Source organism: Erpetoichthys calabaricus, chromosome 1 (genome assembly GCF_900747795.2).
Source record: "Erpetoichthys calabaricus chromosome 1, fErpCal1.3, whole genome shotgun sequence".
Lineage (NCBI taxonomy): Eukaryota > Metazoa > Chordata > Cladistia > Polypteriformes > Polypteridae > Erpetoichthys > Erpetoichthys calabaricus.
Window position 1 is genome coordinate 299,017,170 of NC_041394.2, and position 16,535 is coordinate 299,033,704.

General features: G+C 38.2%; 1 protein-coding gene across 1 annotated transcript in view; it reads right to left on the reverse strand.

The window, feature by feature from the left end:
• The window catches only part of ppp1r12a (protein phosphatase 1, regulatory subunit 12A), a 355,094-nt gene that overhangs the window by 68,418 nt on the left and 270,141 nt on the right, over positions 1 to 16,535 (reverse strand). The window contains 2 exon segments of the mRNA XM_051934734.1: positions 1,188 to 1,349; positions 7,529 to 7,684. Of these exon segments, the coding sequence (XP_051790694.1) occupies positions 1,188 to 1,349; positions 7,529 to 7,684 (318 nt within the window).

The following is a 16,535-nucleotide window of genomic DNA, read 5'->3' on the forward strand; positions in this document are numbered from 1 at the left end:
ATTAATTATTAAAATTAAAAAACTTTAAAATGTAGAATCTGTAACTGCATACATTTTATTCAATACTTCATTACAAAAGCTGTATCGCTATCCTCTGGGTTCAGCACTATTTACACACACTAGTATCTATCTATCTATCTATCTAGTGTGTGTAAATATATTCACTTATTTATTTTTTTTTATATAAAGTATACAGTAATGCCAGAAATATAAAAGAAAGCAAGCAAGCAAGCAAAAACAAACAACATGTATGTGAATCCTATCCCTCTTTGGTACATGCTTTGTCCAAATCAGAAGTAAGGGAGTGCAAAAAGAAAGGGGAATTTGGGACCCAGAGCTTTCTGAAACAGCCAGAAAATACAAGGGACTGCGATATTTTCACAGGGTACAGCATTTTTCACTGCATTAATGGACACAAAGTAGGAAAAAGTTCTGGATGGGCTTGTGGCCCATCTGAGAGTACGTACATGCAAACATCAACACTTATTTATGGAAAGCCATTTCATATACATTATATAATAATACACACATACAGTTGTGCTCGTATGTTAACATGTCCTGGCAGAATTTGTAAGATTAACATTTGACTGTAGTGTTAAAGAGAGCATATTCAAATTAGTTAGAACTCTCTTCATCTGGCTCATTTTGAACCATCTTCTAACACACATTTTGTGTGTCCTTTAGTCAGCTGTGCTACAACCTCTTTAGCACTACTTCTCACTAAGTAATGCATGCTGCCGATTTCTTGAAAGATGGAAGATGTTGATATAATTTCCAGTAACAAAGTATCTACTCCCTTTATTTTTCACATTCTGTTAAACATCTAAATTTTAATGCACTAATACAGTAAATTCTTCACATTTATGAATCAAAAATATTTCAAGAACATTTCTTTCTTCAGAATGGAACAGTTAGAATACTTCAGTACATGAGAAATTTAACAGCAGAAAGAAACGGTTGTTCAATTGGTAAGCTCAGAAACAGCATGTATACCGCAGTCATTACCGCCAAAGGGGCAGAGCTTCACCTCACTTTAGTAGTACCGAAAATAATAATAAAATAGAACAAATTTAAACCTAATTTTAAAGAAAACTATTGAAGCTTTTTTTAATCTATACTATTAATTAAGAAAGTAAATTAAAACCTCAATTACAACCGCTGACTTAATATAAAGGAATACTACTAACCTGCGTCTCTCCCGACTATCAGTCGTAACAGGTTTTCCAGTAGTGGTGCCGCTGGTGGTAGTGGCCGCTGTATTGATAATGGTAGGAATAACTGCCACAGATGCAGGCCCAGACTCCTTCTCCTTGTCCCCAGTTTCCTCAGGCCAAAACCGATTTGAGGTACTGCAAGAGGAAGAAAATAAGCATTTATTGATATATGCGCTAGATTGTCAGCAATGAGCTTCCTGCAGTTTGCCACACTGAAGCTCAGGTTACATAATAGCTATTCACACTTGAGCCCACCATTCCCCAATTCCAGGAGTGTTTAGTGAACAAAAAAAAAGGAAGAAACATTTGATTGCTTTGGAACAATTGCTTTAAAATAACACATTAACATACAAACACTTAAGAATTGTGTGCACAAACATCATGTTTCGTGTTTAAAACCTATATTATATCTTTATTGCCACTCCTACTTTCTGTGGCAGTTGACAGTCTTCAGCCACTTATTCAAAAGTACTACATACCAGCTACATAACAAATCGGCAAACTATTGATGTCAAAGAAATGACATTCCAGCCATTCCCCCACACAGCTACACACACTGAAACTTTGTTAGAATTTGTACTCCACCTAAGCGAGTCACATATATTTGAAGGCAACATCAGTACAATCAAAAGAGAGATTACTTTAACCAACTTGCAAATTAGTGAAACTCGTATGTAAAGTGCAGACATGAGCAGACTTTACTATAATTTGTGCAGCAACCAAAACGAAAAAAGAGACCAGTATGAGACATAGACAGGTATGACTGAGTCACTGCAGAAATCAAACTACACAAACTAGAGGTCACAGAGGGTGCTGTAACTGCCCCAGATTGCTTAGATTATATAAATTAGGCTTATGACTGAAGATCGCTGGGAAACTTGTGAAGTGTGACGAGGGCTTTCACCAGCTTGCAAACTGGAAAAATCCACATGCAAACTGCATATACACAAAGACTAAAAATATACTGCTATAAACTATTAGTGAGAGTTTAACAAATACAGAATCTACACTACACATATACATAGGCATCAATATGATCATAACAAACATAAGCAACACTCATCAAAAAAGTTACCCCCCACTGGATCAATTTGCTGTTCCAAATGACAATTTGTTATCAGTGTCATAGACCTCATGACTCATGTAACTGTTCTTTTCTTACTGGCATCATCATGGTACAAATCTCTGAAAGGTTCTGGCATCCCATCCTGCAATTTAAGGCTTCTCACAAAATAAATTAAATTAACCGTCAACCTGCTTAACATATCATGGTTGTAGTGGGCATACTCCCACATGGCATCAGCGCTTCCCAAAGACAAAGTTCATTTATCATAAAATTACCATGTACTGTAAATTGAACTTGTAAATGGGACGGCTAACTGCACCACAAATTCAGATGTAACAAAATCAAAGTAAGCACTAATTGCTTTGCAGGACTACATAAGTTTTTGGTAGAGTATAGAGCTAGTTATTAACCAGCAGTTATTATTCTGTGAAATTCTGTGTGTCTAAGTTTAAACTATCAAGTACAGTATTATGCACTACACTACACCCACGCAGGTGATGCAATAGTAGTGCCCCTGATTTGCAATAAGATAATGGGGTCGCGTCCCTGTTCCTCCCTGCATGGAGTTTGCAAAGTGCTTTGAGTAGCAAGTAAAGCACTATATAAATGTAAATAATTATTATTATTATTATTGTACATAACAATTTTAAACATTATTTTTTAACAAATAAAATGTAGCGCTAGGATTCTCTGCCTCTGTATACCTTAACAGTACCTCAAACTTGATCCAAACGCCACGTATGTGTACCACCACTTTTTTGTTTACAAAAAAGGTACTGTTACTCACACATGTGGTGATTTAAAATGAACTTATGTTACCTCAGTATGCAGTAGACGTATTCATGTGTGTTACAGTTATTACTTGTTATACAGTGCATCCGGAAAGTATTCAAAGCGCATCACTTTATCCACATTTTGTTATGTTACAGCCTTATTCCAAAATGGATTAAATTCATTTTTTTCCTCAGAATTCTACACACAACACCCCATAATGACAACGTGAAAAAAGTTTTTGAGATTTTTGCAAATTTATTAAAAATAAAAAAATTGAGAAAGCACATGTACGTAAGTATTCACAGCCTTTGCCATGAAGCTCGAAATTGAGCTCAGGTGCATCCTGTTTCCCCTGATCATCCTTGAGATGTTTCTGCAGCTTCATTGGAGTCCACCTGTGGTAAATTCAGTTGGGTGGACATGATTTGGAAAGGCACACACCTGTCTATATAAGGTCCCACAGTTGACAGTTCATGTCAGAGCACAAACGAGCATGAAGTCAAATGAATTGTCTGTAGACCTCCAAGACAGGATTGTCTTGAGGCACAAATCTGGGGAAGGTTACAGAAAAATTTCTGCTGCTTTGAAGGTCCCAATGAGCGCAGTGGCCTCCATCATCCATAAGTGGAAGAAATTCGAAACCACCAGGACTCTTCCTAGAGCTGGCCGGCCATCTAAACTGAGCGATCGGGGGAGAAGGGCCTTAGTCAGGGAGGTGACCAAGATCCCGATGGTCACTCTGTCAGAGCTCCAGAGGTCCTCTGTGGAGAGAGGAGAACCTTCCAGAAGGACAACCATCTCTGCAGCAATCCACCAATCAGGCCTGTATGATACAGTGGCCAGACGGAAGCCACTCCTTAGTAAAAGGTACATGGTAGCCCGCCTGGAGTTTGCCAAAAGGCACCTGAAGGACTCTCAGACCATGAGAAAGAAAATTCTCTGGTCTGATGAGACAAAGATTGAGCTCTTTGGTGTGAATGCCAGGCGTCACATTTGGGGGAAACCTGGCACCATCCCTACAGTGAAGCATGGTGGTGGCAGCATCATGCTGTGGGGATGTTTTTCAGCGGCAGGGACTGGGAGACTAGTCAGGATAAAGGGAAAGATGACTGCAGCAATGTACAGAGACATCCTGGATGAAAACCTGCTCCAGAGCGCTCTTTACCTCAGACTGGGGCAACGGTTCATCTTTCAGCAGGACAACGACCCTAAGCACACAGCCAAGATATCAAAGGAGTGGCTTCAGGACAACTCTGTGAATTTTCTTGAGTGGCCCAGCCAGAGCCCAGACTTGAATCCGATTGAACATCTCTGGAGAGATCTTAAAATGGCTGTGCACCGACGCTTCCCATCCAACCTGATGGAGCTTGAGAGGTGCTGCAAAGAGGAATGGGCGAAACTGGCCAAGGATAGGTGTGCCAAGCTTGTGGCATCATATTCAAAAAGACTTGAGGCTGTAATTGCTGCCAAAGGTGCATCGACAAAGTATTGAGCAAAGGCTGTGAATACTTATGTACATGTGATTTCTCAGTTTTTTTATTTTTAATAAATTTGCAAAAAGCTCAAGTAAACTTTTTTCACATTGTCATTATGGGGTGTTGTGTGCAGAATTCTGAGGAAAAAAATGAATTTAATCCATTTTGGAATAAGGCTGTAACATAACAAAAGGTGGAAAAAGTGATGCGCTATGAATACTTTCCGGATGCACTGTAGATTTATTTGAGCACTGATAGTTCCAATATTGTTGATAGTTCTTTTTTATTCTGTTAAATGCACTTTGTGATGAGCCTGGGTCATATACGACCAAAGTATTTATTTTATTACAAAAGAAAAACAAATGTTATTGCTAATACTTTTCACTATTTTGTTTTTATGTACTTTGAGATGTGCTTAGGTCAGATATGAGCAAAATGTTTATTTTTTATTAAGAAAAAAAAAAAAAAACACTACTACTACTACCTCAGATTCTGTTCAGTTATAGCTTTTTTTGTTTTTTATGCATTTTTGACGTGTCTGTGTCAGATGTGACCACATTTAAAAAGGAAACGATGAATAAACGTTACTTGTTTTTCAATACATTCGTTTAAAATTTGTTATTACCTATTGCCTACCGGCTGCAGAAAATGTCTGGCCCAGATAAATCACTTGGTTTGAAATTCTGGCCGAACTGAATTTGTAATTACCCTGCCCTAAGTCATTAAGTCTATTCATCTAGTAAACTTTGGTGGCTGCCATAGTATAATGAAAGCTTTCTATCACAAATCATGACTATATACTATAAATTATACAATGGTTGAGTGATGCATTACTTTGCAGAAATTTAGATGATATTTTTAGACGCTGTTAATGTTCTTTTAGAGAGCACATTTCAAATCAGTATTTTGGCAAGAAATTACTGAGTTATGACTATTTTTTCTTTAACATGCCAACAAAACTGTTGGATGATCTGTTGCCAATAGCAGAGTATGGGAGCTCATGAATAATCAAAGCCAGACTTGAACACAAAAATCCCTGAAGTCTATGAAAAAAGTCGTAATCCCGGGCCACCTTAAATTCCTTTGCACCTCACCATTAGCATCTTTTGTTTTGCAAGTGTGTCAATTATCACAAGCAGCCTGCTATCTTATCCCCCCACAGCCGCAGCCCAAGTCAGACAAAAAGTTACCCCAGCTCAAGTCTGTTCATATGGGTGTGAGGTGCCTGGAGTTGTATAGGGTAAATAATATATATTTTATTTGTAACATATGCATTTCATGTGTGTTCCATGTCTACAACGATCTGGGTAAATGTAGGATGACAGGAAATGAGAGGCAAGAAATGTTAAACACATAACTAAAACAAACGTTTTTCATGTTATAGTACTAATGACAAAATTTTGACATGAAGTGTAGAATGTGTGAAGACTAAAGTCCAAATATCAAAAACACACTTTCACAAAAGGTACAAGTATAACCAAACAAGTGTGCTTTTATTCAAGAGTCAGATTAGGTTACGACACTGCAACGACCACTTGTGGTGCAGCGGTAAGAACTGCTGACTCATAACCAAGAGGTTGCAAGGTTCGATTCTGGCTTCTACCTAGATTTTCTGCTTTAAATAGTGAGCTGCTCTTATTGTTACTGTTATAGAATAAAAACATACATTTGATTTGAGTATGTAACAACCGGTGTAAATTTATGGTACTTGTAAAGGTTCGCTGTTTTTTTTTTTTTTTTTAAATTCAGTTTTATTCTCTCAGTCACATTCACACTCTACCCGATCTGACACTGCTGTTTTCAAATAAAGACACGCTATAACAGAGGTGCAACTCAGATGAGGATGAAAGTTCTACATCGGAGAAAAAGAACAGAAGCCCAGTCACAGATAAGAACGAGGAGGCTGCACCAAGCGTAAAGGAGAAACATGGCACCGTTTGGATGCAGCAACAGGTTGGGCGTCATCCTGCCAATGAATCTGCCACACACATGTCCTTCAATGAAACAGCAGGGCATGTGAAAACTGCAAGTGGCAGTGTGGCATGGGAAAACTTGACCAAGTGACATTAGAGTGAAGAATGGTCCTCCATGAAAGTTTGTGCTGTGCGATTCAGTGACAGCTGATATGGGAGGTAGGGGGAGACAGGGGTCCACATGTGAAACTGTGAAGCACAGTGTATTGCAGCATGATAAAAACACATTTGATCAAAGAGTGATCCTGTGAACGTTTGTGTGGTGTTATTTGGTGATATTTGATCAAACGGCTCCTCACATGAAACTTTCAATGGGTATGTTAAGAAGCTGAAACTGGAAGAGCACTCCTTAGAAAAATGACATAGGGAAAACGTGCAGCAGATAGCATCCTGATACTCATGATGCTTGAACTGTGAAGTGCACACTGTGATGCTTTAATGTTGACATGTGTAGTACTTACAAATCAAGGATTTCACAGTCCTTTGACAAATGCAGCAATCTCAACAGAGTCAAAATTGTGACTGAAGGTGTAACGAACTCTATAAGACTTCCTTAAATGCATGTTTTTTTCCTGAAGATATTTCCCTAGAACATACTTTAAGTCTTATTACATATCAAACAATCCAAATGCATTCTCACAGAAATGTGTGTATAATAATGCACAAAGATGTCTACATATTTGCTGTCACATAAGCAATATTTTTTCATCTTTTATGTAGAGCTATGTAATGTAGTACAAGTGACCAATCATAGATAACTACACCTCAGTTACATCATGCTGGGGAAAAGAAAAGATATTTTAAAGAATCCTGAAGCAAAAAGAAGAAGCTGTGATGGGATTTTCGCACAAAGCAGTCCTATTCACTTAAATGGACATTATATATGTTTAAAAGTTTTATGTCAAATACTTCAACCGCAAAATAGTCAAAACAGCATAATTCAAAACTAAGCCTATTGATGACAGATTCAAACAACTTAAATATCCAAAAAAAGCAACACCAAGAAAACAATGGATTTAAACTCACCTGCTTGTGAAGGTTGGTGTTGTTGATACTGCTGATTTGGTAGTGGTATTTGTACTGGAGAGAAAACTCCTTTGAAGACCAGTGGGTGAGGTAAGAGGCAGTGTGGATGGAACATTGGAATTAACTACATCATCTGGTTTTCTTCCAAAAGAGCCACTGACATAAAACACAAATATTAATAAGGACATTTTAAAGAATGAGTTAATTTAATAAACTCTTTAGTTAACACACACCTTATATACGGTGTAAACGGTTAAGAAAACCAAAGCATAAAAATTTAAAAAGGACATACAAATTCCTGCATTTGTCACACTGGAATGTGCTTTGCTACACAATAGTGGATATACCCAAAATTTGTGTCAAAAACTGTTGAAACAGTACAGCATATACCACTCAGAGAACTTCACATCTATTTTGGATGACAGATTCTTTGTATATCTATGTATAATCTTTTCAGAAAGAGTAGAGACACCACAAAAATAAAAACAACTTAACTTCTAATATTTCTTTGACCAATTTGTGACTTTCTCATTTTTACCTAACGTGCCATACATTTTGTATACACTGGCTATAACAAGAATGTAATTTTGAAAATTACACAGCAGAATCCTTAACAAAATAATATATTACATACGTAAAGAAACAAGAAAAGCCTCAGGGGACGAAAATGAGTAACTTAGGAACTGTCTAAGAGTGAACCTGTTGTCTAAAACATTGTATCCAGGAAAAAAGGCCACAAATCATTGTGCCAGATGGTAACTCTAAAAAGTACAATCTTCCTCAGCTGAGCTGGGAGCACTTAACAGGTCTCTCATTTAAAAGTGTTATTTTATTTGGAAGCAATAGCAATTTTCTTTAACTTCTAATGCAGTGTATGTTAAAATAAAACAAAAGAATGGATAAGTTAAACATGAATGCTGACAAACTTTCAATAACTGATGTGAAAAAGGAAATTTAAACTGATGTTACATTTAGCGTCTACTAGTCGTGGGGAATACCAGACTTGCCAACTGCGGCTCCTGATCTCCTCAGCAAACCATGTCAGTTTAAAAGACTGAAAATTGCAGGGCACATCAAATCAGGCAACTGTGTGAAGACTTTCCAGCTCAGCCGTGCTCGACCCTTTTTCTGACATCGAACAGCGCACTGCTTAACAAAGGGTTAAAAGGCATGGAGAGATTTGTGCCCTTTTTTTTTACCCCCTATTCATTTTGTCTTAGTATGTAAAATACAAGATATCAGACAGACAAGTTTCTCTTGTTTCTGAGGTCCAAAACACCTGCGTACCTTATTCCATTTCACTGCATTATGTGCACTGTACCTGTAGATGAGCATTCATTGGTTGTCTGCTCTCATTCAAGCGCCTATAACTAAAAACAAAACCAAACCTGTCAGGGCAAGTTGTGGACTTGCTAAAGTGAGTCACTGAGCATGTCACATTATGTGACCAACCATCAATGGAGTGAATCACTGACTCACTAAGATTATACAAATGAAGGCTACTGGAAAAGTTAACATGGCATGGCCTTTAGAGGTGTTACTTTTTAAAACTGAGTTTGCAAACACAAAGATGAAGGTAGATATAAAAGCCTTAAACATTAGCTAAAGACATGGCTCAACTAGGAACAACTAAATTCAGAGAGCTAGAAAACAACAAAGGGGAAAAATGTAGGTGAGTACAAAACAGGCAGTAACCCACCTTTTTGCTCAACTTTTTTCTGGGCTACACTCAGCAAACTAGACAACACTAGATCAAGAATGGCTTTGCAAATAACAACAGAAACATGGCTGACTGAATTATTAGGTAAAAAAAGAGAAGGTGGCATGCATTTAATGATAAGCAATACAAGATACACTAATGTTTTATTCAATGTTAAACTGATAATCTTTTCTGGAATATTTAATGATCAACTCCTGGCTATTTTGGTTCTAAGATAGTTCTCCAGTGTTTTTTATACTGCTGCTTTGCAGAGAGATAAACAACTGCACTATGTGAGCTAAACATCATCATTATGCAACATTTACATCTTGAGGGATCATTTAGCGGTACTATAATAGGAATTGTGAATTTGTTATACTCCAATAAAAGATGCTTAGTTTTTGTTACACCACTCTAGTAGTAATTTTCAGTACTCTCGCTTAATTTGTGCAATCAAAAACTGAAGGTGGAAAAGCCTGAAAGAACGGTAATTTAAAGCTGGAATAAATGGGTAGAGGGGGAAAGAAATGCAGGACTGTTCTGATTGAGTAAACTGTCAAATCAAGAGGATTCCACGACACTTGTGAACTGTAGACCTCTTGGAAGGACAACAAAGCAATACTACAATAGCTTTCAACAACTCATTTAACATAATGGTGGTGTGTTTCTTACATATCTTAGAGGTAAACGTAGAGAAACATGAAAATCAATCAGCAACTATTTAGTGCGTTTACATACACTTTTAATAACCGAGTCATTCACAGAAACACGGTGTCTGAAAGGCTATGTAAACCCTTACTCTGGTTAGCAAGATTGGTCTCAGAGAAACCAGGTTAACACAGGTACATTTTATTGTGAGTTACCTGGTTTTTTAGGAACATAAACACTTAAGAAGGTTACTGTTAAGGATTTATAGTCTCCATGTCTGTTGCACTATGTTAACCTATGCATATATGTTAGCTTTGCACATGGTTTCAGCAGCCACAGAAATCTGTCTGTTTTTCATAAATTACCAAATTTATGTTGAGCAAAATGTATAGTGCTAAGTTCAGCAGCACAATCTAGGGAGAAGTATAGTAACCTTGTCAGATCACTTTTTGAAGTAATGAGTAATCTAACAGTTATATTACAGAGGTAATAATAACGTGTTAAATTAGTTTTAATTTAGCTAGTTGCTATAGATATGTTGAAACAGTGTGATTGGGTGGCGTAGTGGACAGTGTACTTATCGTGAGTAGCTCAGGGCAAAGGTGTTAAAAAAAAAAAAAGGTAATGCAAAAGCAATGCACTGCTCATAATGCATTACATTTTATAATAAGTATATACAGTGCTCTCCAGAATATTTGGAACAAAGACATTTTTTCTTTGATTTATCCCTCTGCACCACAGTTTAAAATTACAAATCAAACAATTCAGACAAGATTATCAAGTGCAAACTGCAGACTTTAATTTAAAGGTTTTTGCATATATTTTGGTCACACCATGTAGAAATGACAACCATTAATGGGAACCATTAATGTTTAGGACATAGCAATGGTAGGTATAATAATAGCAATCATATTTATTACTTTGTCACATATCCCTTGCATGCAGTGACTGCTTCAAGTCTGTGATTCATAGACTTCACCAAGTGCTGAGGATCTTCTCTGGTAATGCACTGCCAGGCCTCTAATGAAGCCTCTGAAAAGGATGGATGTTTAATGATAACATATCAATCCAGGGACACACCCATTCCAGCAAGCATTGGGCGTGAGACAGAAACGGTCCCTGGAAGGGGCATCAGCTCATTGCAAGGTAATACAAGCACACACATACACCAGTGTCATTTTAACATCACCAATTCCCCAAACCTCCACGTCCTTGGAAGGAAACCAACGCATATTGTGGAAACCCAACAGGAAAACATGCAAACTCCAGGCAGGGAATACTAGGGACACAACTCCCAGCGAGGCAGCAGCGTTACCACTCCGCCACCGTCCCACCCCCACATGTGTAATTATTAACATTATTAATTAAATTAACGATCCATCTGTAAAATGTAACATACACGCTTTAACACATTTCATCATGCAAGTGATATCAAGTATAAATCTAAGTATTCTAAATGTGCAGAGAGCTGGAATATCATAAATTTAACATGTTCTGTGTGGCAATCATTTCCTGCTGCTGCACTGGGTTGCCAAAAGCACGTAGTGATTAACAACTGGGTCGGTTTTAAGAGGACGTTTATGACGTTCTACTTTAATGACAAAATAACGATTAAAGTTGAAATTTCCACTTTAATCATGAAATAGACCTTTTTTCATCACCATGAAAGAAAAAAAAACAAAAAAAAGACGGCACAGAAGATGGTATGCAAGATCTTTAAAATGTATTGCATCATTACGATGGGGTATATGCAACCCCTGAAAAGAAAAGCACCACGAATACATTTGTATGTCAGCATTTAAGTTGATGATTTGCTTCACAACATCTAACCATTCATCAAACAAACATCGAAGCACACAAATTGATCCACCTGCAAAGCAGCTTGCTGTCACATGTTAATAGTAAACAAAGACTCTGACGTCACGTTACAACTTGAACACACTGAACCCTCTGATTTTTTGTCAGTACTGCATCTTGCACATGTGTCACATTAATTTCTGAGGACATGCTCAGTGGACGCATCAAATGAAACCTGGTAACATGTGGCAGTCATGATATGTACACGTTCTGAGCATGAAGTATTCACCAGCCCTTAAGATGATGGGGTTTCTACATGGTAGAAACATTTCAATATTGCCCAGTTTGTACTACTTCTTATGCCTCAGGTAACCAGCACAAGTAATAATGTACAATGGACAGCAATGCCTATGTGAAGCAGATTGTGCAAGAAACTGCCCTTTAAAGTTGCTAAGCCAAATTTATGGGAAAAACCATAAGTGAGAAAATTCTAGGAAGTTGTAGTTGAGAACTATTTTACCTGCAAGTCTCTGGCCAAAACATTTAAGAATCTCAAGATTAACATTTGAAATGCTATATAGCTGGGCAGGACAATTTATTGGCACACAAAGTAGCCACCAAGACAATCCACCACCATGTTTACAACTACACAAAAGAGACAAAGACAAGCCGGTATATCAAGTTACCAAATGTTACACAGGCAAACAAAAATCATATAGCAATACTTTGTCACACATTGGACTGCTCAATGGAAATCATATGTATTCTTCACCCAAACAAAGAATACAATTATTACACTAACCATTAAGGATTTACAGTACCCAATTCTTCAAGCGCTTGTTGACAAAGGTTTAATTAAAAAAACTCATGTTGGAACACCTGCAGGTGCATATGATGCAGCCATATTCACTGCATCAGACTTATACAGGTATGTAGAACAATTTCAAGACTCACCTCTGGTAGATAGACTATGTCTGAAAGCTAGCATCAACAGTAAAGTGCACTTTTTTAATGGCTTGCAAGAACCTCGGCTTTCCTTCTGAAAATTGCACTTTTATATTTTTATATCCCAGGCTACTTCAAATTCAACTTAACTCAAATTGAACTGTGGGATAAACTCTGGTCCCAATCTAGTCAACAGCCTCACGGGACAAATTAGGCATGCCATAGATTTTAAGTGCCCCACATAAGCTTTGGGAAAATGTTGAAAATGTTGGGTGAAATACTGTATGTTATTTCTGCTCGGCAAGTAGGAGTGGGAAGATTGATGTTTAACTTAAATACAATTATTGAAGTACTTCTGCCTGAATTTCAAAATGACATTACTGGTTAAACACAAAAAACCAAATAATATCACATGTAAAACATCTAACATTCTAAGATATTCAGAGTATGTCATCTTGCTTACATAGATGGAGAAAAAGCAAGACACTTTTATAAGAATAAGAAAGAATGAGAAAAAAAGGGAAAACAGACTATAATATTCTGCAGAGAAGTAACTAGATCTGTATTTACTCTGCAAAATGGTAATGATCTTAAAAAATGTGTTAACTGCACCATGAATTTGTATCTGCCAGGAAATAAAACAACACAGCATTGCTGACAAAAATTCACCTCAAGGACCCAGTGGCTCCTAAAAGAGAAAATTACAAGCCCAAAGCTTTGATTTAGGTGCTAAATAATGAAATGTTTAAAATATTAATCTTTCAATCTCTAAAATGACTAACCTCCATTTATGTGTGCCTAATTCTTTTCCTTCTCCTGTGCTGTGTATCCTTCCCTTGTGCTTTTATGTCTGTCTTGATGATTTCAGAAACTGAATGTCATTTTAAATTTCAAACTATGTACAGTAATTAAGAACAGTGTATTTTACTCAGGCTCAGAGTCTGTCACTGACCTTCAGAATCTCAGCATCAGAGGGCCACCCTGTTTAATGTGGTCGTCTTTCTTGATTGAAGTGAGCCAGCATTTGACACAGGGTTTAGGATCAAACCGCTCAAGTGATGGGCCATCTGTGCTGATTCTGACTTAATTATCCACGGTTAAGACATTGAGTGGGTTTCGCACTTTTGATTTTATTTTGTTCTAATAATAATAACAATAATGATAATAATAATAATAATTCATTACATTTCTATAGCGCTTTTCTCAGTATTCAAAAGCGCTATCCACACTGTACTGAAAAGCCACATTTACACTGAGGTGCTGAAATAGGCACAACATGCATGATCTCATCATCTAAACAAAATGTAGAATATTGTGGAAATCTATGTAATAAAGCTCTTTTGTCAGTAAGACTTCCCACAAGACCTGTCTGAGAATTGGCCTTTAATCAGAAATTGTTACTTGTAGCACTCTCCATTTCCATTTGTACAGCCTCAACATCACATTCATTCTTCAATAACAATTCTGTATACCATTTAATTAAAGTGTCAATCTCACTTTCCCCAGAAGTGGCTAAATCATCTGGCCAAGAATCACAATAGAAGATTGAGAAGCAATAAATAATCTTAGACCCATGTGAGCTTCCTTGTTGTGATTACAACTTATATTTTCAAAACTGGCTTTCCAGTTCCTTAACTGTAACCTCCACAGTCTGCATGCAACTGGTGGTTATGTCTAAAAGTGTGAGATTTGCACCTTGGACTGGATATTGTGATGTCTTTATTGGTACTATTCTCTGACTTTCCCTGCTTTTTATTTCCCTGCAGTCTGAGATCTGTGTGTTATCCTGGGGCACCACATTTTTATGCCGAGTATATGATAGAGGTAAAACAGAGTTTCATAACAAAGCCTTTATGTGGAAATGCTTTTATCACTCATGTTTCTGACCAAACTGTCAGAAACAAACTCTATGAGGGTGGCATGAGGGCCAAATGTCCTCTAGTGAAACCTGTGCTCATAACCCCTCACCATGCAGCCCGACTGGCATTCACCCGAGAATATCACAATTGCCAGCTTCGCCCCGTTTTCTTCACAGATGTGAGCAGGTTCACACAGAGTACCTGCAAAAGCTTGACAGAGTCTGGAGACGCCGTGGTGAACATTATGTAGCCTGCCACATCATCCAGAATGACAGGTTTGGCAGTGGGTCAGTGATGGTCTGAGGAGTCAAATCATTGGAGGGTCGCAAAGATCTCCCCGTGCCAAGCAACAGATGATGGGTCTAAGATTATTCATTGCTTTTCTCTTCCGTGCCAGGCAACAGTACCCTGACTGCTCTTTGGTAATGGGATGAACTCCTCAGAGCCATTGTCAGACCTTATGCTAGTGTAGTGAGCCCTGGGTTCCTCCTGCTGCAGGAAACACCTCATGTAGCCTGAGTGTGCAGGCAGGTCTTGGATGATGAAGGCATTGACTAGCCCACGTTACCAAAATGTGAATCCAACTGAGAACCTCTGGCATGTTATGTACTGGTGTATCTGACGCCGCCAAGTAGCGCCACAGACTGCCCAGGAGCTCACTGATGCCCTAATCAAGGTCTGGGAGGAGATCCCCAAGACACCATCCGCCATCTCATCAGGAGCATACCCAGATATAGCTGGGAGTAAATACAGGCATGTGGGGGGGTGTACATACTACTCAGTACCATTACGAGTTGCCATGATGAAATTCATGCAAGTTGAATGAGCTTGTGATTTCAATTTTTGACTTTGACCTTTGGTTTGTTGTTGAGTGTAGTCCTCAGTGGGTGGGTGATTTTGCTTTCCACTAACTGTTGTTAAATCATTAAGTTCTCAATGAACTATACAGTATTAATCAGTAAATATTTTCCACTTGAATATTTTGTAAATCGAGATCAAATGTGCGATTTAAATGTTCCCTTAATGTTGTTCAGCAATATACATACAGCGCATCCGGAAACTATTCACAGCGCATCACTTTTTCCACATTTTGTTATGTTACAGCCTTATTCCAAAATGGATTAAATTCATTTTTTGCCTCAGAATTCTACACACAAAACCCCATAATGACAACGTGAAAAAAGTTTACTTGAGGTTTTTGCAAATTTATTAAAAATAAAAAAAAAATGAGAAATCACATGTACAAAAGTATTCACAGCCTTTGCTCAATACTTTGTTGATGCATCTTTGGCAGCAATTACAGCCTCAAGTCTTTTTGAATATGATGCCACAAGCATGGCACACCTATCCTTGGCCAGTTTCACCCATTCCTCTTTGCAGCACCTCTCAAGCTCCATCAGGTTGGATGAGAAGCGTCTGTGCACAGCCATTTTAAGATCTCTCCAGAGATGTTCAATCGGATTCAAGTCTGGGCTCTGGCTGGGCCACTCAAGGACATTCACAGAGTTGTCCTGAAGATACTCATTTGATATCTTGGCTGTGTGCTTAGGGTCGTTGTCCTGCTGAAACATGAACCATTGCCCCAGTCAGAGCTCAAGAGCACTCTGGAGCAGGTTTTCATCCAGGATGTCTCTGTACATTGCTGCAGTCATCTTTCCCTTTATCCTGACTAGTCTCCCAGTTCCTGCTGCTGAAAAACATCCCCACAGCATGATGCTGCCACCACCATGCTTCACTGTAGGGATGGTATTGGCCTGGTGATGAGCGGTGCCTGGTTTCCTCCAAACGTGACGCCTGGCATTCACACCAAAGAGTTCAATCTTTGTCTCATCAGACCAGAGAATTTTCTTTCTCATGGTCTGAGAGTCCTTCAGGTGTCTTTTGGCAAACTTCAGGCGGGCTGCCATGTGCCTTTTAATAAGGAGTGACTTCCGTCTGGCCACTCTACCATACAGGCCTGATTGGTGGATTGCTGCAGAGATGGCTGTCCCTCTGGAAGGTTCTCCGCTCTCCACAGAGGACCTCTGGAGCTCTGACAGAGTGACCATCGGGTTCTTAG